General features: G+C 47.5%; 1 protein-coding gene across 2 annotated transcripts in view; it reads right to left on the reverse strand.

Moving 5' to 3' along the window:
- LOC125105097 (protein FAM169B-like) overlaps positions 1-21,168 on the reverse strand; it is an 86,759-nt gene that overhangs the window by 52,095 nt on the left and 13,496 nt on the right. The window contains exons 2-3 of one of the 2 annotated variants that reach the window (XM_047738205.1): positions 14,512-14,642; positions 10,664-10,763 (exon numbers count right to left, since the gene is read on the reverse strand). In XM_047738205.1, the coding sequence (XP_047594161.1) occupies positions 10,664-10,763; positions 14,512-14,642 (231 nt within the window). Of the gene's footprint in view, positions 1-10,663; positions 10,764-11,304; positions 11,755-14,511; positions 14,643-21,168 lie in introns of those variants that run through there. The other variant, XM_047738204.1, reaches the window with a different exon arrangement.

A 21,168-nucleotide genomic window follows, 5' to 3' on the forward strand; every position in this document is an offset into this window, starting at 1 on the left:
AGCACGCTCCAAAGTGAGGAGCGTCCCAAGTCTGAAGGTCCCTGGGCAGCTCAGGGTCACAACTCCCATCCCCGACCCCTCGACCCCGACCCACCACCCACCTGCCCCGAACGCAGCCCCAAGTGGGCCTGGACTCGGGCCCAGTGTGTCGCAATCCCACCAGGCCCATGACAGTCCCTGGGAAGGCGGGCTCCGCAACGTTTCCAGTTTCCTTTGAATGTTTGCCTTGGCTCCTGCTGTCACTGAAGGCCTAGCCTGGGCATGCTTTTCCAGGAAAAAATCATCATTTTTTTATTCCCTTTTTGTTTTTCTCAGGGTGCGCATGACATGCAATCACCAAAAACTGTAAATAAATTAGCAGCAATTTGAAGGATGAGTGTTATGCTTGGTCACAAAACATCCTGGAAGCAAGCTAGGGGGAGAGATGTTCTAATCAGAGAAGTCAACATGTGGTCAAGACAGCAAACAGTCGCTCCCCCGGCTGCCTTCTCCGGAAGGATCCTGCTTTCTGTTTGTCAGCCTCGCCGCCTCCCCGGCTCACGTCTGTCTGCCCTGCACGGGGACTGATGAGAATTTAGCCAACACCCTCTGGGAAGAGCACCCCCCGCTCATAGAACTGACCGTCCACCTAAGAAGATCAGCCACAGGAAATGACCAGAGACATGAACAGCCACTGGCGACCAACTCCAAAGTGATGGGTCCCCCCCCGACGGTGCACCCAGGGCACAGGGCCCCACCCAGAACCCTCCCTCCAATCTGAGGTCCCACAGGCCCTTCGGACTGAGCTCAACTTACCCTCACCCCAAATTTTTTCCTTCCAAATCACCTAGCACTGTTGACAGCACCACCAAGCCCAGCTACAATCCAAGCTACTCCCAGCCCTTTGTCCCCGCACCTGCCATCCACCCCCAATCCTGTGATCCCCACTGTTTCTCCAACCCGGCCCTGCCCGCCAGGCAAGACCTCAGCATCCCTCCCCTGGACACTAAGCACCCCCCAGAGGATCTATTGGCTTCTCCTCCCATCTGGTCACGCATGGCGCATTCTGCTCAGGGTTGAAGATCCAAACAGCCATGTCTCAAGCCCCAGAAGCCCCCCGTCCTCCAGAGCATCACTTGGCATTGCCTTCCGTGCCCTCAGCATGGCCTCCCTGCAGCCAAGGGCTGGGAACATAAGGAGAAGGTTCTATGAAAGGAAACTTCAAAATATTCAAAGAAGGAACTGATGTGAGTCGTGGCCAGACCCTCCAAGATGGAGAGATGCTGGGAGGGGGGAGGGGGCAGCTTCTGGGTCCCCTGTGCCTCTGCAGGCACTCCTTCAGGTCCAGAAGCCCCAGCCCTGGCAGAGGAAAAGCCTCTGTGACCATCATGTGACCACCAGTGAGCTCAAATGCCCGGAGAGAGAACCAGAGGTCCCAGGAGATAGACAGTGGACAATTCCTGCCCCCTATTTTGACCAGATCACCACTTCCCTACCAAGAACTAAGGTTGGCCCCTCCCTACACCCAGCAAGACCCAAATGGCCCTTTATTCTGGAAACTTCTGTAGCACTGTGGCATTAGTTCTCCTTCATTTGGCTTAATTATAAATTATAATTTTTTTAAGACTTTGTTTATTTATTTGACAGAGAGAGATCACAAGCAGGCAGAGAGGCAGGCAAAGAGAGAGAAATGGGGAAGCAGGCTCCCTGCTGAGCAGAGACCCTGATGCAGGACTCGATCCCAGGACTCTGGGATCATGACCTGAGCCGAAGGCAGAGGCTTTAACCCACTAAGCCACCCAGGTGCCCCTAAATTGCCATTTTTAATCAGCCTCTGGACATTCTTCGTCATCCCCTCTGATCATCTGACCACTAGGTTTTATATGAAAAACAAACACACACAAAAAAAACACTGAACAGATACTTGTCAGAAAAGCTGGGGGTAAAAAAAATCTGGCAAGTTTCCTAACAAGGAAAACAGGTAGGGATCATCTAGGAAAATGATACATGTGGCCCAGAACCTTGCAGAAAGACCTTCCAACAGAAAGGGTCAGAGGTTAAAAGAGTAAGTATAGAGGATGGGCGACCCCTCATAACCAAGGACAGGTCCCCAGGCCTGGCACAATCCTTTGAGATCACAGGGGAAAGGCTGGAGCACTGAGTAAGTCTAGGCAGCCTGGGAAAATATTCAGGAAAATAGAGTGCGCAACCTGGGGGAGGCTGGCTCGAGTCCGAGGGGAGAACGCGGGGGGAGGAATGCACCCTAGCCAGATGCGTTAATGCTCACAGAGGACCAGCTTCACTGGGAAGGTGGAGGGTCTCCAAATGAGGAGCAAGGTTGGCAACTGGAAATAGTGGAAAGGCAAGAGGGCTGCATTGGCTGCTTTCAGAGCTCAAGTCTCTAGACACAGTGAACTGATGTCCCAGGGGCCAAAAAAATCCTACAAATGTGATCCTAGAGCTGTAACCCTTAATCTCAGGGAGCATGGGAGGCCAGAGAACCCCAGAATGAACCAGTGCTTATCCTAGTGTGTCAGGGGAAGATGTAGATCTTGGAACCAATGCCTGGTTCCCTGAACATCTCCTCCTGATGACAGTCTAGAGTGAATGATAGAAGATGGTCCATAATGACCCCAGAAAAAGGAAGACAGGATTTAAAATCAGCAGGAATTCACCATGACCAAAGAAGACACACTGGCCTCACTCCCTCTTCTGACAAGCATTCCAGGCTAGCATTAGGAAAATAATTAAACATAAGTAATCTTAATTTCACTGGCCAGATTTCTCGCCATTCTTAACTTCAGACATGCATTTCATAAAAGCTCCTTAAATCTCCTTGTGGATGAACGAGAGATTTATGTTAAATAATGGCTTGTGTGTGTAATAACTGCATGAATTAAAAAAAAAAAAAAGCATTTTGGGGGAGTGCCTGGATGGCTTAGTCGTTAAGCCGCTGACTCTTGATCTCAACTCCTGTCTTGATCTCAAGATTTTGAGTTCAAGCCCTATGAGGGGTTCTACGCTGGGTGTGAAGCCTACTTAAAAAAATAAAATAAAATAAAAACCAGCATTTAAAAAAAATTACTTGGATTTAGAAATAAAGCATGCACACCTTCAGGGGCACCTGGCCGGCTCAGGCAGTGGAGCACAAGATTCTTGATCTCAGGATCATGATTTTGAGCCCCACGTGGGGTGTAGAGATTACTCAAAAATAAAATAAATAAATAAACCTAAAATTCAAAAAAAAAAAGAATGCACACCTTCAGAAGGTTAAATGACATTAACTAAATGGCAAGAAGGGGGAGTTCACCTAACTGGATAGAGGGACTTACTCTTCTAACAAGCAAAGTTTTCTTAGATATGACACCAAAAGTACAAGCCACCAAACACAGATAAACTGAGCCTAATAAAAATTTTAAACTTTTGTGCTTCTAAGGACACTATCAAGAAAGTAAAAAGACAACCCACAGAACAGGAGAAAATTTTTGCAAATCGTATATATAGTAAGGATCTTATATCCAGAATACATAAAGAACTCCTACAACTCAAAAACAAGAACACAAATAATCCAATGTAAAAAGACGCAAAGAGGGGCACCTGGGTGGCTCAGTCATTAAGCCTCTGCCTTCGGCTCAGGTCATGATCCCAGGGTCCTGGGATCGAGTCCCGCATCGAGCTCCCTGCTCAGAGGGAAGCCTACTTCTCCCTCACCCACTCCCCCTGCTTGTGTTCCCTCTCTTGCTTGTCTCTCTCACTGTCAAAAAAATAAATAAAATCTTAAAAAAAAAAAAAAAAAGCAAAAGCGGGCAAAGAGTCTGAATAGATAGTTCTCCAGAGAAGATATAAAAATGTTCAGGGGCACCTGGGTGGCTCAGTGGGTTAAAGCCTCTGCCTTCAGCTCAGGTCATGATCCCAGGGTCTTGGGATCAAGCCCCACATCGGGCTCTCTTCTCGGCAGGGAGCCTGCTTCCTCCTCTCTCTCTCTCTCTGCCTGCCTCTCTGCCTCCTTGTGATCTCTCTCTCTGCCAAATAAATAAATAAATAATAAATAAATAAATAAAAATAAAAATAAAATAAATGTTCAGTAAACACTTGAAAAGATGTTCAACATCACTAGTCATCAGGGAAATGCAAATCAAAACCACAGTGACTCTAAAAAATAAAAATAAACATAAAATAAACAAAATTTTTAAAAAACCACAATGACTCCTTGACATTGGTCTTGGCAATGACCTTTTTGGATCTGACACCAAAAGCAAAGGCAACAAAAGCAAAATAAACAAGTGGGACTAAGTCATACTGAAAAGCCTCTATACAGCAAAGAAAACCATCAGCAAAATGAAAAGGCAACCCACCAAATAGGAGAAAACATTTGCAAATCATGTATGTGACCAAGGGTTAGCATTCAAAGTATATAAAGAACTCCTACAATTCCACAGCAAAAACAAACAAACAAACAAAAAAAAACAATTCGATTACAAAATGGGCAGAGGATCTATGTGATACCGTAATTTACAATTTATATACATAGTTGATCTTCATCCCCGGTTTCTGGCAGAGCTCCTAAAACTATTGTAATTTCTTAAGGGACAAAAGTGTCTGTTGTTATGTTAACAAAGCGACTTTTGGAGCTCCTAAGAATAGAGGCTGGTTGTCAGGAGAACCAAACAAGGGATTTGTCCTTTGGACTTTCAGTCCCATCACCTTGACCTCTGAGAAGAGGGAGCTAGAGGTCGAATCAACTGCCAGTGGCCAATGATTTAATCTCTCATGTCCATACCATGAAGGAGAGGGTTCAGAGAGCCTCCAGGCTGGTGAAAATGAGGAGCCCCTCACCCTCTCTCCATACTTTGCCCAAAACGATTCTTCCATCTGGCTGTTCTGAGTTGTATCCCTTGGTATAAACCAGTAATGTCGTATGTCAAATGTTTCTCTGAGTTCTGTGAGCTTCATCAGCAAACAAATCAAACTAAAGAAGTGGGAAACTCTGATTTCTGAAGCACAGCTAACAACCTAGTTGTTCAGTTGGGATCTGAAGTTCAAAGAGAAGGTTGTGGGAACCTCCAATTTGTAGCCAGTTGGTCAGAAGTCAAAGGAGCAATCTGGGCTTGCAACTCGTGTCTGAAGGGGATGGGAAAGTCTTGTAGGACTAAACCCTTACCCCATGGGATCTGATGCAAGGAAGAGTTCATCTAACCGGATAGAAAGACTTACTCTTCCAACAAGCAAAGTTTTCTTAGATAGGACACCAAAAGCATAGGCAACCAAACATAGATAAACTGAGCGTAATAAAAATTTTAAACTTTTATGCTTCTAAGGACACATCTACCTCTACCCTGTCCCATCTACCTGTGGGTAGATAGCATCAGAATTGAGTTGAATGGTGTAACCCCATTTACCATTACAACTGAATTACACCATTCAACTCAATTCTGAATGGGTGGATAGTGTCAGAATTGAGTTGAATGGTGTAACACCCAGCTGGTATAAAGAGAATTACTTGGTGTTGTGTGGGAAAACACCCCATCCACCCATTGGAAATGGAGTCTCAGAACACACATAACATGAATAGACATTTTTCCAAAGAAGACACACACACGGCCAACAGGTGCATGACAAAGTGTTCAGTATCACCAACCATCAGGGCACTGCAGACCAAAATAATGAGACATCACCTCCTTATCTGTTAGAATGGCTAGTATCAAAAAGACAAGAAATATCAGCTACTGGTGAGGATGTAGAGAAAAGGAACACTTGTGCCCAATTGGTGGGAACATACATTGGGGCAGCCACTGTGGAAAACAAGTCTGGGGGGTCCTCACGAAATTTAAAATAAAACCGTCATGTCATCCAGCAGCTGCACTTTCTGAACAAAATAAAAACACCGACTAGAAAAGAGAGAGGCACATCTACCCACCCAAAACCTTGTACATGAATTTCCACAGCAGTCTCATTTGTAAGAGCCAAAAGGCAGAAATGACCCAAATGCCCATGCACAGTAATGAGCTAACTGTAAGCTGGATGCAAGTCAACCTTGGGTTGGTTCTACTGAAATGCCAAGGCACACTGAGGCTAAGTTGGCAGAAGAAGAACGTCCGAGGAGAGTGGGAAAAGCTCTCCACCACCACGAGCGTCTTGCTGCTCCTGAGCAAGCATTTCTTAGGTGGTAATAATGTGTACCAGTTACCCGGGGATCTTGTTAAAGTATAGATTCTAACTCAGCAGGTCTGAGTGGGACCCAAGCTCCTGCATTTCTTTTTTTTTTTCTTTTTTAAGATTTTATTTATTTATTTGACAGACAGAGATCACAAGTAGGCAGAGAGGCAGGCAGAGAGAGAGGAGAAAGCAGGGTCCCTGCTGAGCAGAGAGCCCGATGCAGGGCTCGATCCCAGGAACCTGGGATCAAGATCTGAGCTGAAGGCAGAGGCTTTAACCCACTGAGCCACCCAGGCGGCCCAAGCTCCTGCATTTCTAACAGGCTTCCTGGTGATGCCTTGCTGCTGGGCCACGGGCCAGACCACTGAGTAAAAAGACAGCATCTCTGAAGCTCAGAGATGCTCAGTAACTGAACCCAGGGCCACCCCTCTCACCAGGCACAGAGGACTTGAAGTCCAGTCTAACTGACTCCAAAAACCCAGGCTCTTTCCACAGCAGCACCCATGACATGGGTCCTGGACGCCATGTTCCGGGAGAAGCCCAGATCTGAGTGAAGGAAGAATCCAGGATAAAATGAGCTCTGGAGCCCACGTGATGGGAGGAACAGTGGAAGAATGAGAAACGTGTGACAGCCTCAGCAGTTGGTCCAAGCCTGGGGAGGAGTCATACCTAAAGGCTGGGATGGCCCCAGGGGGGGCACCATGCCAGGGAGGAGACATACGGGCATATCAGTTTGGACTCCTTAAGAATGTTCTCCTAGAGTTGTCCCAGAATAAAACAAGCCATCCCAGACTAGAAGCCAGCGCTCCCCAGACACCACCTTCCTCGTTCCGACAGAATCATACACCAACCTTATTAGCCCTACCACAAAGGAGGCATCATTAGCTGTGACAAAAATAAATCTTAGACAAATCTTTCAATTCTAGCTATGGGCTCTCAGCTGGGAGACCTATTTTCTTTTTTGCCTTTGTTTTTAAGATGAACAAGGGTTAGAGAAGCATCAAAGGCATGTTCGTGGGAAAGGAAAACTTTTTCCTTGATACATTTAGGATTGAACTGAAACTCAAAAGATCACCTATCCTTTTTCTCCTTCTGGAATTCAATCGCACCACTGAAAATCATCTTGGAAAATACTGAACCTAATGATCAAAACAGCCCTTTGATCATGAGTCTCCGGACCCCTGCATCTCTCCTCCAAAGCCAAACAGCCCTGGGTTCGGCAAACCTTGTTCAAATGGTCTTCAAGCCCTCTCATCACCTGGGTCTTCTCCATGGATAAGAGCCAATTTGTTTCCTGGGGGGCCTGACCGGCTCCAAAGGAACGGAGCTGTAATTGCACTGGGGGTTCATCCTTCCATCAATGCAGTCCCAGGTCATGTCTGATTTCCAGCAGCCCCCCCTTTAGTGCCGGGGCTCACTGTGCTTTCTGAGGATGAGAACTGCCATCAGTGCCTTTCTCTGTGTAGAGACACAGCCTCCTTGATCATTGGTTGTTTGTGGATGGACTGCATGACCTTCATCCAATGAGGCAGTCTGGGATCAGTAGAAGGAACAACTCTTTTACAGTTAGGGTTGTTCAAAAACAGACTAACCCAGCCTATCGTGGTACTGTCTTCCTACCCATAAGGTATGCAAGCAGAATTCACCAGGGAGGGAATTCAGCGGCCAACGTTTGGCCCGCAGTGGACAAGAAGGCCTTGCACACTAAAATCCCAGGCTTCTATCACACAACACCAGAAGATGGAGGAAAAGCAAGCAGAGGCACGCCACGATGGAAGAATTCTGCTAGGGTCATGCCTGCTCTCTGCCCGGGGCCGGGGCGGGGGGAGGTCCGGATTATCACACATCACTTCATTCCCCCAAGCATCCTATAAGCAGGATGTCCCATTTTGCAAATGACAAAATTGGCTCGGACCAAATCACTCCTCTGGGTCCCCTGTCAGGTGGCAGAGCCAGGACACCAAGTTCGTTGTCTCTGACACCGCCGCCCAAGTTCATCCGATTCTATTCTGCAAATCGCAGGAAATGAGAAAGGCAAAAGACCATCGGCTGATGGGACTCTGGCATGCTCGGGTAAGCAGTTTTGATTTAATGCAGGAAATAGGAAAAAGACCACAGCTTTTTTTGATAAGAAGTCTTTTTTTTTTTTCATCTCTGTAAACAGTTGACATCAGTTAATAATTTAAAAATAGGAGGAATAACAAAACAAGGGGGAAGGAATGAAAGAAAAGGCCCTTGAGAGATACAGAGGTAACTAAACAATGTGGGGGGTCCTCAGCAGCCTTGGTGACAGACCAGCCTCTGACCGAGAAACAGTCCAGACTGAACCCCACGGGGACAAAGGCACGTGCTTCCCAAACCACCTTTCTGGAACATGCCTCCCCAGCTTCTTCAACGGGGGAGCTAGAGACTTATTACTTACAACCTAACAACAGCGGGTCATGAGCATTAACTGCTTGCCCCCCAGCCCAGGAATTCAGAACTCCAGGGTGGTTTTCCTTTGCTTGTGGGCTTGTCCCAAATGGCTGTGATGGCTTCAGTCAACTTCTCCATAGTTAACGCATGCACGGACAGGGCTTATCAAACAGTGCGAGATCCATCTAACCACACGCATGCACACACACACACACACACACACCCGGTCTTCCCAGACACAACCCTTCCAACAGAATTACAAAGGAACCAAGGACCATAGGACCAACGGTCACCATTGAGCCCAGGAGGGAAGTGGCAAACAGGTCAAAGCTGGGAAGAGGGTCTAGGGATACCATCGGCTGCTTTGAGTCCGTTTGCTTCAAGCTATGGGAAGTGCGTTTATGCAATCGTGCTGGCTTCTCAATACTAGATTGAAGAGCATGAGGTATGGATTACACCTGTACGGTTTTTGGAACTCGTGCAAAATTTCAGCGAGCGCCATAGAGCCCCAGCCAGTGGGAAGACATTCAAAAACGTTGTTTCAGGCACTATTATATATAAGGAAAGGTCCGGAGTGAGATTGCTTGGAGCTTATGAATATTTATTACAATGCATTCTTGAAAACAACCAAAAAATTAAGTACAGTATAAATAGAAAACAGATTTAGGAATCAGTCATAGGTTTACATTATACAAATGATCGTTAAAGACCTACAACCAGGATGTTGTTAAATACCGGAAAAAAGTTGGGGGGGGCTGCTATTTGGACATTTTCTTAGAATCGACAAATGATATTTTGAGTTTTTTGACAATCTGTTCGCCGAGGAGTGCCTGTGGGCACATCTTGTCACTTTCGCTAACCTGGTGGGGGAGTCCCAAATTCAAAGCAAAGGCGCAGGCCTGGGGTTTTCACAGCCCCCCTTGTTCATGGCAGACAAGGCTTTGGGGGACAGAAAGGGGTCCCGAACCTCAACCCAAAAGCTCTCACACACAGCTCAGCCAACCCTCAGCCTCGGAGCAATGAAGAGGCTTTGCCAACATTCAAAAACTCCCAGACAGCTAGCTGAGCGCATTTGTGTCTCCAAATTAACAAGAAAAGAAGCATGAACAACAGTCTTTGTGCTGAGTAACTTTATCCCATCGAGGATGTCACCTTGGGCTTTGTGACACCACTCAGGCAGGCCATCCTCTGAGCACAAAGCCCAGAGAGGCACGCAAGGGTTAAAGGCAAAGGTCTGTCTCTTGGGGAGCAGGAGAGCCTGGAAAAGCCCCCTTTGCAAATTGTAGTGAAAGACATCTAACCCCTCCTCCCCACCTCCTGCTGCCCACAGCCAACAGCCCCAGCTCCCTGCCTCATACCCAACTCAGCACGCACTCCAAGGAGCTGAAACCAGTCACCAATGGTCTTTTCATGATGCAGAGGAAGAATAAATGAGTTACAGATTCCATAAACTTCCCCACCAGAAATACAACCCCACCCGACCATCACCTGGCAAAAATTCCCTCCCAGGCCCCGGCTGCATGGCCCCGGGCAACTCACTAGACCATCAGATGCCTCCCGAGGCCCAGGGCAGTGAGACAGTCGCACAAACGGGCGCCACCCTGTGCATGCACCCCTGCATGTTATTAAGGAGACCAGCAAGGGCTCCCCTCCAAAGCAGCTCGGAATATAGTCATCGTGGCTGAGAGGGAGTCCAGTGTCAATACAAAAATCCACATGAGCGTCAGTAAACACGAATAATGCGCCAGCTGTCAGCGGTCTAAATGCCGAGAACACAGCCCTCGGGCTTTGATACTCCTCTAGGTCCAGCCTCAGAGTCCAGCCCTCATTTCCGACATAGTTCCTCCTGTCAGTTGTAAACGATAAAATCAGAATCCCCGTGTTTGGTTTTGTTTTTTTAAGATTTTATTTATTTGACAGAGATCACAGGTAGGCAGAGAGGCAGGCAGAGAGAGAGGAGGAGGCAGACTCCCTGCTGAGCAGAGAGCCCGATGTGGGACTCGACCCCAGGACCCTGAGATCATGACCTGAGCCGAAGGCAGAGGCTTTAACCCACTGAGCCCCCCGGGCACCCCAGAATCCCCGTGTTTTAAATCCATTAGTAACTACCAACCTGTCTTCGTGTCCTGGGGATTAACCAAGACTAATATTTTATGTTGAGGTTCGTCACGGTGCACAGTGCAAAGGCAAACAGACGAGGCTTCAAGTTTAACCTGAAAAAAAAAAAAATGAAGTCGCCATTTTGTTCTGTCATCAAAGTAAGGGCATGGGAAATTACTTACCAATTAATTAGCACCGTATTCACTGAAAGAACACCGCTGCACAGAGGTTAATTTGACAGGATGGAAGCAAAGTAAAAATGGAAACCTTACCCACTCTGAGCTAAACACAAGTGGGATGTGACAAAGGCCCTTCCTCCGTCTCCCACCAGCCAGCCCTCCCCGTCCCTCATGTACCTGTCCATCCATCTCAGTACTGATTAAACACCCACTCAGTGGATACCCTCCAGCCTCTCGCTTCCAAATGCTTCGGGCCCCAATGCTTTCCCCACCCTGATCCCCTTCTGTCCTCAGCCCACAAAAGCTGGTGACCACACCCCCACCTCAGGCTTCTACCTGCCATGCCAGCCTCAACGTTCCTCCTGGGGCCACTCCACAGAAACAGCCCGAACAAGCCTGTGTCCACCCCCACTGCCTCTCAGGCTGCCGGCTGCACAGCCTCGGATCCCGGCAAGGAGTCTCAGCAAACCCTTACCCCTTCTGGGCCCTGCAGGCTCGGCTCTGACTTTGAGGCACTCCAAGGGCAGAGAAACTCTGGTGCCTGTTTGCTTATGAGCAAGGGCAACACCAAGTGGCGTCTGGGGGCCTCCAACACTGGGACCCTCCCATCCAGAGCCTTCTCACAAGGGCTGGTAGCCTCTCTGTGGCCATCAGACATAATGTTCCCAGCTCCAAAGCAAAAGGTCAACACGTTCCATTGCCAAGTCTGTTTGGAAAACGGAGGAGAGCAGAAGAAAATGAAAAGAGGATGTGTCGTCTGAGCTAGGCGGGCAGGTCGCCTGTATAAGTTTATAGCAGGCCTCCGTGGTTTGAGAGAAACGTTTCCTGACAAATTCTGAGAGCCGCAAACATCTGGGTGGCTCCCTGTCTTCAAGACCCCTGCGGGGAGCGTCCCCAAGCTGGTTGTCTCACGAGGGGGCTATTAGAGGCCATTAAAAATACGCACAGGAAAATAGCATGGAGGACAAGGGGAGATGGAGAGGAGAACGGAGTTGAGGGTAATTGGAAGGGGAGGTGAACCATGAGAGACTATGGACTCTGAAAAACGATCTGAGAATTTTGAAGGGGTTGGGGGTGGGAGGTTGGGGGCACCAGGTGGTGGGTATTGTAGAGGGCACGGATTGCATGGAGCACTGGGTGTGGTGCAAAAATAATGAATACTGTTATGCTGAAAAAATAAAAAATTAATTAAAAAAAAAAAATACGCACAGGAGTGCCCGGATGGCTCAGCGGTGGGAGGAGCATGGAACACTTAATCTCAGGGTTGTGAGTTCGAGCCCCATGTTGGGTACAGAGATTCCTAAAAAATAAAATCCTTTAAAAAAATGTACAAAGCATTATATCAACATGGAAATTTATTTCCATTATATCGACATGGTATTTATTACACCTGAGAGTGTATTCTGAGAGTGACCTAAATGTTTAAAAAGTATATGCAGAAATAAAATTCAAATGGAAACATATCAAAATGTTCACAGCATCAACTGTGATGCTTTTTTCATTTTCTCTGTCTCTGGAGATAGTTCCCAAATATTATACAAGGAGCATACACTGGCTTATTACCAGAAAAATCAGTAAGTATTACTGTATTGTACTTTTTTATTGTATTTTTAAATGTGATAGGGCAGTTTCAAGACTGGAAACAGTTAACTGGGACTTTCCAGAGAACCAGAGCAATGTGGCATGATGTATCCTCAAATCATTTTCTCATCTTTCTCTCCGTTTGGAAAAATTTCTCTGGACTCCAAAAGGAAAACTAAATTTGCTAAAAGCCATGAGGAAGTCTGATACCACCCCAAATGAGACTATTTCAACTGCTAAGTGATAGGGAATGCCTACCATTTCTTAAGTAGCTGTTAAAATGGTAGGAAAACAATTGAAAATCTTCTCATGAAAATTTATTTTTTCTAAAGGGGGGAGAAGCAGATAGCTATAAAGTCCTTTCAGCATTTCTATCACATAAAAACAACTTAATTTTAAGAGCTGTCTTATTTTATTATGTTTTTGCTAATCACACTAAAATTATTCACTCACTGCACAGACTCACATAATAGGTTTATGTAATGCAATCTCGTAAGTAAGGGTGAAATGAAAGCTGAGGACTGAAACTGCTTCGAAGAGCCTTCCAGAGCTAGCTTTCAGATTTCACCCGCTTCTCAGGTTGCCCTCCCCACACTCCAGCCCACCCTGCAGCCCACAGCCAGTGTCTCCCCAGAGAATTAGCAACCCTAACCCCAATGGAGAGCTGGCTTCCGTTTTCGGCTTCATTGCCACTAGGGGGCGCTGAAAGCGTGTGCGTGCAGGGACCTCGGTCCGCAGCTCAGCACTGTAGAATCAATCAGGGGATTCTCGTAGCACTTGATCTTGAACTAGCATGATCTCCAAGATCTCAAGAAAGCCACACCTGTATAAGCTGCACAAGCCACTGTTCTAATGAACTCTGGAACAGCTTCAGTACAGTGAACTAAAACTCGGCAGTGCTGGATACAAGGCAATGGTATCAGTAGGTACGAGCAAAGTCTACATATAACCAAGAAAATCTTGTCTCTTGGAACAGATCGGACTTAAATCTTAAGTGTTACAGACTGAGGTACAGCCCAAGATTCACATTTCTTTTCTTTTTTTTTTTTTTTTTTTTTACTTACTGCATGGGAAAAAATTTTCTTCACAGTAACACAATTTAAAAATTTTACCCACAGTCCCTCCATCCTAACGAACAAAAGGTTTTCATTTCTCTCTGGTTCTCTCCCAGCCCTAATCCAAAAGGCTATCTTATCAGTGCCTAAAATCATATGGATATAACTAAATTTTAAATATAACTATTTTAAATAGTTTGAAATTTTAAATATAACTAAATTTTAAAGCTGAGCCAAACCACAGAGACCAAAGAGCAACCAAGCCCCTCATTTGACACATGGGGAAACTGAGGCCCAACCAGGCATTATGTAAACACAGTCTCATTTAGTTCTCCTTAAGGATAATTCAAGGTAAGTTCCAGCAGGAGAAGGGGTTGGGTTTTTGTTTTTTTTTTTTTTTTTTGCTTTTGCTTTTGTTTTCCAAGTAGGCTCCACGCCCAATGTGGGGCTTGAACACAGGACCCTGAGATCAAGAGTCTGATGCTCTACCGAGGAAGCCACCCAGGCACCCCAGTAAGCTCTGTTATTGTCCCAATTTTTTTTTAAAGATTTTATTTATTTATTTGACAGAGACACTGCAAAAGAGGGAACACAAGCAAGGGGAGTGGGAGAGGGAGAAGAAGGCTTCCCACCGAGCAGGGAGCCTGATGCAGGGCTCGATCCCAGGACCCTGGCATCATGACCTGAGCTGAAGGCAGATGCTTAACTGACTGATCACCCAGGAGGCCCCCTTTCTTTTTAAAGATTTTTATTGTCCCAATTTTAGATATGAGAACATCAAAACCAGAAAAGTTAAGACACTTGCTCAAGGTCACACAGCTAGTAAGCGGTAGGTGTGGGATGCACAGCAGGCATTTTGTTCACTGCCTTGCATAACCGGACTCATCCTCAAGACTCCAGAATCCCATTCTAGAATTCCTCTGCTTCTCAAAGTGGAATTATTCTAGTATTCACTCCAGAAGTTGTTGTTGTTTTTAAATCTATACTACTCTCTCTAGTACTAACATGCTACTCTCTAGTAAGCTAGATTTTACGATCACACATACCTGCTCCCCCGTGGGAAGAGAGAAAAGCTCTTCTGAGGGCTGCATCCCTTCCCTAAGCGTGGCGTAGTAAGCCAGGGCTGCTTCCCTATGCCTTTCAGGGTCATCTTCCAAAATATCCACAGGGTAAACACCTTCCAGGAGAAAAAAGACAGTAAGAAATGACGTTAATTTTATTCTTTTGTTAAAGGGGAGGTCCCTTATTTCTGGAAGATTTTGTTTTTTGTAAGCAAACAAGTAACATTTGCCATAAAAATTATGTTCCCCTATTTTTTTAATTTTTTTTAAAGATTTTAATTATTTATTTGGGAAAGAGAGAGTGAGTGAGTGAGAGACGAGCCCGGGGAGGGGGGTAGAGAGAGAGGGAGAAGCAGACTCCCCTGCCGAGCAGGTAGCCCCATGTGGGTCTCCATCCCAGGTCTCTGGGATCATGACTTGAGCCGAAGGCAGACACTTCACCAACTGAGCTACCCAGCTTCCCCGTTTCCTTAATTTTTCTTTTAATGAAAAAATAGTTCCGTATCAGGTGCTAAAAGAAAATAGAAGACATTCCCAATGGCGGGGTTGGCAGGAACACGGGGGAGATAGGAAATTCCACCTGGGGGAGTCTGGGTGGCTCAGTCCTTAAGCAGCTGCCTTTGGCTCAGGTCATGATCCCAGGGTCCTGGGACCGAGCCCCCATCAGGCTCCCTGTTTGGCGGGAAGCCTGCTTCTCCCTCTCCCACTCCCCCTGCTTGTGTTCCCTCTCTCACTGGGTCTCTCTCTGTCAAACAAATAAATAAAATCTTTAAAAAAAAAGGAAGCTGCACCTGACCCCCGCCTTCAAATGCTACAGAAACTTCCTTGCATACACCCAAACCACCAAATTGTTTCCCAGGGAGGGAAGCCACAGCAGCCACAGGCACAAGCAGGGACATGGAGAGCCCACACTAGCTGGTGAGAACCTTGATAATGGACAAAAGTGAGCTCGAGTTACTATTTTGCCGGCCTCCGTACTCGCTGTGTGGTTGATGAGATTTGCCAGCCCGTCTCCTTGCGCTCGGCCACTGTCACGTAGAGAGTTGAAATGTACAAGTTGGTGGGAACTGCAAACCTGTCCATACACAAGGAGACTCCTGCATACATTCCTGTGCAAGTTTCCCGCAGGATCCTCCTCAGCATCTCTTTCTTGTCCTCATACTTGCGAGGAAAGTTATACCCTTGAAGAATTATCCAAATTGAGAGCATCCAATTCAGCTCAGAAGCAGTGGTCAGTTTTCCCGGGATGCTGGCCAGCCTCGGTTGGGCATGTCCCCAAGTGGGAGGGGGCTCTGCAATCCCCTCTCTTCTGTGAATCCTGGATTCGGCTCCGGGCATCCTATGTGGAGAGGAGGATGTCCAGAGCATCTGTGGACCAGACCCCCACCTATGCATAAGCCCACCTCCTGCCCCGGGCTTGACATGCTGAACGTGTCCTGGGCACACGCAGAGAGTGACAAGTCACTGAGCAAATACGTTCTCCCACTATTCAATTTTTTTTTAAATATTTGAGGAGAACATGGGTCCCAAGAAATTACAACTATAAATGCACGGATACAAATGTTTCAAATAAAGACAAAGAATTAACAGTCCTCTTGGTGACAATGAGTAAGTCAGTGAGGAACTCTGGGATCTCACCCTCTCTAAAAAGAGCTGTACCCCCAGCCAACATATTCTGCTGTGAAAGGCACATGCTTGTGGATACACATATACGTGCAAAAAGCCAAGGAAGCCCAGACTCCCCACCATGAGCCCCAAAGCCCCCCGCAACTGACAAGACAGAGCGCCGGGGCTGAACCTGTAGGCGCCCCTACTCCTTACTGGGCCTTCCAAGCCTAGAGCCCAGGAGCCGGATGGATCCAGGCTGGAATCCCGGCTTCCCCCCCATTTACAGACGAAGAAACCGAGGCCAAGAGGAGAATGCTTGGCTTGTCAGCAGCAGGTCTGACTGCGCTCAGGATCTGCACAAAACACTCAGATTACGTTAGTGACCCAGCCCAGAAGGCCCTTTAGAATTCCACACACCCCCCCCCCCCCCGCAAGAGCACCCAACAGGTTCCTAGGCCCTGGTTTCCCACTCCTTCTAACTTGACATCCTTAAGGCCCATCTCAGACACCAGCACGCCCAGAAGCCTTCCTGGAACCCCAAACAGCAAAACCCAGGGGGCCCCTGAGTCCTATGTTCCAATCCCAGCTCAGCTTAGGATGGGAATGAATCCACCTTTGTCGCCTCCCTGGTCCCTCAGGACACCACACACACACACACACACACACACACACAGAGGAACTCAGTGGGCAAGAGAGAGTGCGTAGCCTCACCCCACTCTCTCCTGACCCGGGAACACAGAGCACTCCTCGGAGCACCCTGTGTGCACCCCCTCCTCTCCCGCCCTGCACAAAGACACCCCCATCCCCCAAGGCCTTTCTCACACTGAGCACTTGGGAAATTCGGGTAGGCAGTCGGCTGGGCTCTTCCTTCAAACTGTGGTCATCCTTCTAGAAAGTCAGGTGGCTTCCCACAGGGATGAAAAAAGACTGTGCACATTGAAATAAATCAAGAAGATCAAACGGGAGAGAGGGTTGCTTCGACCCTGAAGTAGCCAGCTCAGGCAGCACGTTGCCCCATGAAAGCAGCTTGAACAACCACGTTTCCCTAACTGCCCCCAGGAGGGAGTAAAGATCCGCCTCCCTCCACCTCCCTGCTTCCTGGGGCTTCTCAGGAGAGACGCTTGTAAGCCCCAGGCCTAGAGAGCTCTCCAATGAGGTCTGAGGCTCCCAGGACAGTGGCATCCCCCAGCTGCACTGAGAAGCCCAACTGGGCCCCTTGGGACAGGGGTCGGGGAGGACACTGTGGTCTTCGGGGCTTTGGGAGAGGGGCGCCTCACCATGGCCACAAGGCCCAGAAGCCTGGGTGCTCCCGGGAGGGCCTGGGGAGTCTCCTGCCTCACTCCCTCACAGGCTGTCAAGGGTTACCTGGCCTCAGTTCTGGTCGCCTGTGGTCAGGAGAAATGCAATGAATGTGTTTTGCTCCTCACACACCATGAAATCATTTCCCCTGCTGGTTCTGCCGGCTGAAGCTGTGAGACCCCCCCTCAGAGAACTCCTTGGGCAGTAACCCCAGGCCACCCTTGGTTCTCCTTGTTGGGGGGGAATGTTGTGGGGGGGGAAGCTCACAAGAAGAATCAGGCCTGCCTCTGGGGAGCGGGGCCCTGAAAGGCAGAGATTAACCCTCTGGGAAGTGGAGAGCAGCTGCAAACACCTCAACACTCACAGAACAACCCGGCAGCCATGCTCTGTTCCCCGCTTTAAATCCTCCAAGCTGGGCACAGACCCCAAACTCCTAAGAAGTGTCCTGGGGCAGGCAAACCAGCCTAGGGGAGGGAAGCTCAATTTTCAGCCCTTTGGGTTTTAATTAGTTCTCCTCTGTCTGGCTGTGGGGGGGTGTAGGGGTGGAGATGGGTAGGGAAATCCCCCATTAGAAAAGCTCCAGCAGCTGAGCTCTGACACACAAAATGTTTGGGTTTGTTTTCTGGAAATCTGGGTGGGAATGAAAAAAGGAGATGCTTACAGCAGGAGGGGAAGCATTCACTGCTCAATGGGAAAGGGAACCCCTGCCCTTCTGGAGGAAGAAAGACCCCTTCCCAAATCGGTGGGAAGACAGACTCCCTCCCCAGCCCAGGAGGCATACACACACACACACACACACACACACACACACACACACACACACACACACGACCCCCAGAGGAAGGAAGCCTCCCACCCCCCCAAACCGCAAGGGCACACTTGGGCAGTGCCCAGGGGCCTCCAGGAAGTAAACAAGTCTGGGGTGTTTCACACATGCGCTCTGGAGCCGAGCTGGGCGGCCACACTCCCCTCCCTGGTGATGGAAGGCTGACTCTGGGCAGGGGCTTCCAGATGTGAAATGCTAACAGGCTTTAATGGCTTGAACTGAACAGGAAATATTTTTCCAAAGCCAAAAGAATGTAATCTTTTCAGTACAACGTAAAATGCTTTTATGAAAAAGGCACACAGTTGAAATGATAATTCACTGCAGACCATAAAGAAAATGAAATCCCCAAACGAGCCCCCAATTTAAGAATTCACTTTAAGCATATGTTTGCTGTAGTCACCAGAACAACAACAAAGTGGAACCTCTTAAATCATACTTCTGGGGAAAATACTTGAATCATTCAGGATCTTTGTCCCAAAGCTCCAGTTCCCAGGGCGGGATGAATGCTGTCCCACTGAGCCACTACCTGTCACCCACTGCCCATCAGCCACAGCCACTACTGGGTCAGCACTGCTGCTCAGGCCAGCAAAGCCTAATGCTCTAGGGCATTCCCAGCACTTTTGGGTCCTCTTGATATAAACAGCAATGCCAATTAATGAAAAACCTGAAAGAGGTCAATGCTCTGCCCTTAACCATTTATTCAGTATCACTTGCAGAATATTCTTCCAAGAACTACCTCACCACGATGATGAGAAAAGTTCTTTCATTTTAGCAAAGTGAGATTTTTCTCATATGGGACTATTACTATGAGAAACATTAACAGATATTTTAAGTTTTACCACCCCTGCTCTTGAGAATTTTGACCTCAGTGAAAGCCTCTATCCATCCATCATTTAACTATAAGGCATTATGTCACTGGAAAAGCTGACTGTAATCACTTGATTTTTTTGTAGTCATATGGGTTGTCATTCTTGAATTATAGTTAAGAACAACTCTTGCTCATAACATGTGAAAAAAATTTCAGGGACACAAAATTATAAGGTAGTAATCTACTTTTATTTTTCAAAAATGGTTTAAGTGTGGATATTCCTGATATAGAATTTTTTTTTTGCCTTTCTTTATTTTTCTCACCAGTGTCCTGCTTTTCCCTCACAAATCAATTTTCTTCTGAAAAGAACTTATAAGAAGGAATCTTTATTATAGAAGAAACTGCCAATGGGGATTAAACGACTAATTTGGGACTTAGCAGGAAATATGGAGACTAGTTTGTAACAGAGAGAGGAGGGCACCAAGAGATCCCAAGGCATGTTGCAAGAAGGGATTGTGGAGTTCTGAACGCAGGTGTTCTGCACACCCAAGGCTGTGAGGGCAGCACCTAAGGGAGAAGAGGTTCCCCAATGCTACCTCAGGAGCTCAGAATTCAGGACCAGGAATTCATCAGTTTCCCCGATTTCTAGTGAAACGTGTGTTACCACACAGCGAAATCCCAGAGCTGTGTGTCGAACTGTATGCTTTAAATCTCCATAGGCACGGGGCACCTGGGTGGCTCAGGTGGTTGGACATCTGCCTTCAGCTCAGGTCATGATTTCAGGGTCCTGAGATCGAGCCCCGAGTCCGGCTCCCTGCTCAGTGAGGAGTCTGCTTCTCCCTCTCCCTCTGCCCCTCACACCCCCTTTGGTGTGCCCTCCCCTCTTTCAAATAAATAAATAAAATCATTAAAAATAAAGATTTTATTTATTTATTTGACAGAGGGAGAGAGAGATCACAATAGGCAGAGAGGCAGGCAGAGAGAGAGAGGGAAGCAGGCTCCCTGCTAAGCAGAGAGACCGATGTGGAGCTCGATCCCACTGAGCAATGAGACCATGACCTGAGCCAAAGGCAGAGGCTTAACCCACTGAGCCACCCAGGTGCCCCAATAAATAAAATCTATTTTAAAAATTCCATATTCACAAACTTCATCTTGGGTCTCCAAAGCTTTCAACCACAGGATGCCTTCAAACTGAGAACTACTTTTAACTTAAACGATGATTACGTTTAAGCAAAAAATTTTTAAAATACGGGGAGGGGGGTGCTGTTGCATGTTATACAGGTATCCCCGGCTTTTCCCAAACTTCACGTGACGCTACTTTGCTTTTATGAAAGAGCTCCCTTTTTTCACCCACTGAAGAAATCCAAAGAGGACTTCTGCTTTAATGATCAAAAGTGAAAAGCAAAAATAGTGTTCAGCATCCGTTCTGCAATGAGCCCTTACAGACACACCACACAGCTGAGCCGTGACCATGGTCCTGACAAGCTCCTTCCCCAAGAACAACATCATGTATCAAGCTAAGCTCCCAGAACTCTGCACAGTGTCCGTGTGCCTCTGTCCTTTATCTCGATTTATTTTATGTATCCCTTAGCAAGATGCATCCTAAGGAATCAGAAAAGTCCCAGACAGGTCAATTGTGGGTCTAGGCATGCAAAACCTTTTGCATATACGTTAATGGTAACTGATTCTTCTCTTTACCCGGTTCCAGCTTACGAGAGCTTTCATGGGAACGCTCCACTTCCAAACAGTCTGGGAAACCAGTGCTGAGAAAACCCACAGTTGTGCAAAACGTGGCCTGGCATTTACTTTCTATCAAAGAATCCCAGTCCCTCCAGCCAGCACGATGACTCTCCTCGGGCCATTCCAGCCTTTTCCCAGGCATAGGCTGCGGAGCACGAGCTCCCTAAGATAGACTGTGAATGGGGCTCCCACGGCCAGCACATTTCAAAAAAGGAGGTCTCCTGTGGCTCTTAGGGGCGGCTGGGTGGCTCCGTCGGTTAAGCACCCCACTCTGATTCTGCCTCAGGTCATGATCTCAGGGTTTTGGGATCGAGCCCCGTATCAGGCTCCGCAGTCAAGCAGGGAGCCTGCTTGAGACTGT

The sequence above is a fragment of the Lutra lutra genome, chromosome 7 (assembly GCF_902655055.1).
Source record: "Lutra lutra chromosome 7, mLutLut1.2, whole genome shotgun sequence".
NCBI lineage: Eukaryota > Metazoa > Chordata > Mammalia > Carnivora > Mustelidae > Lutra > Lutra lutra.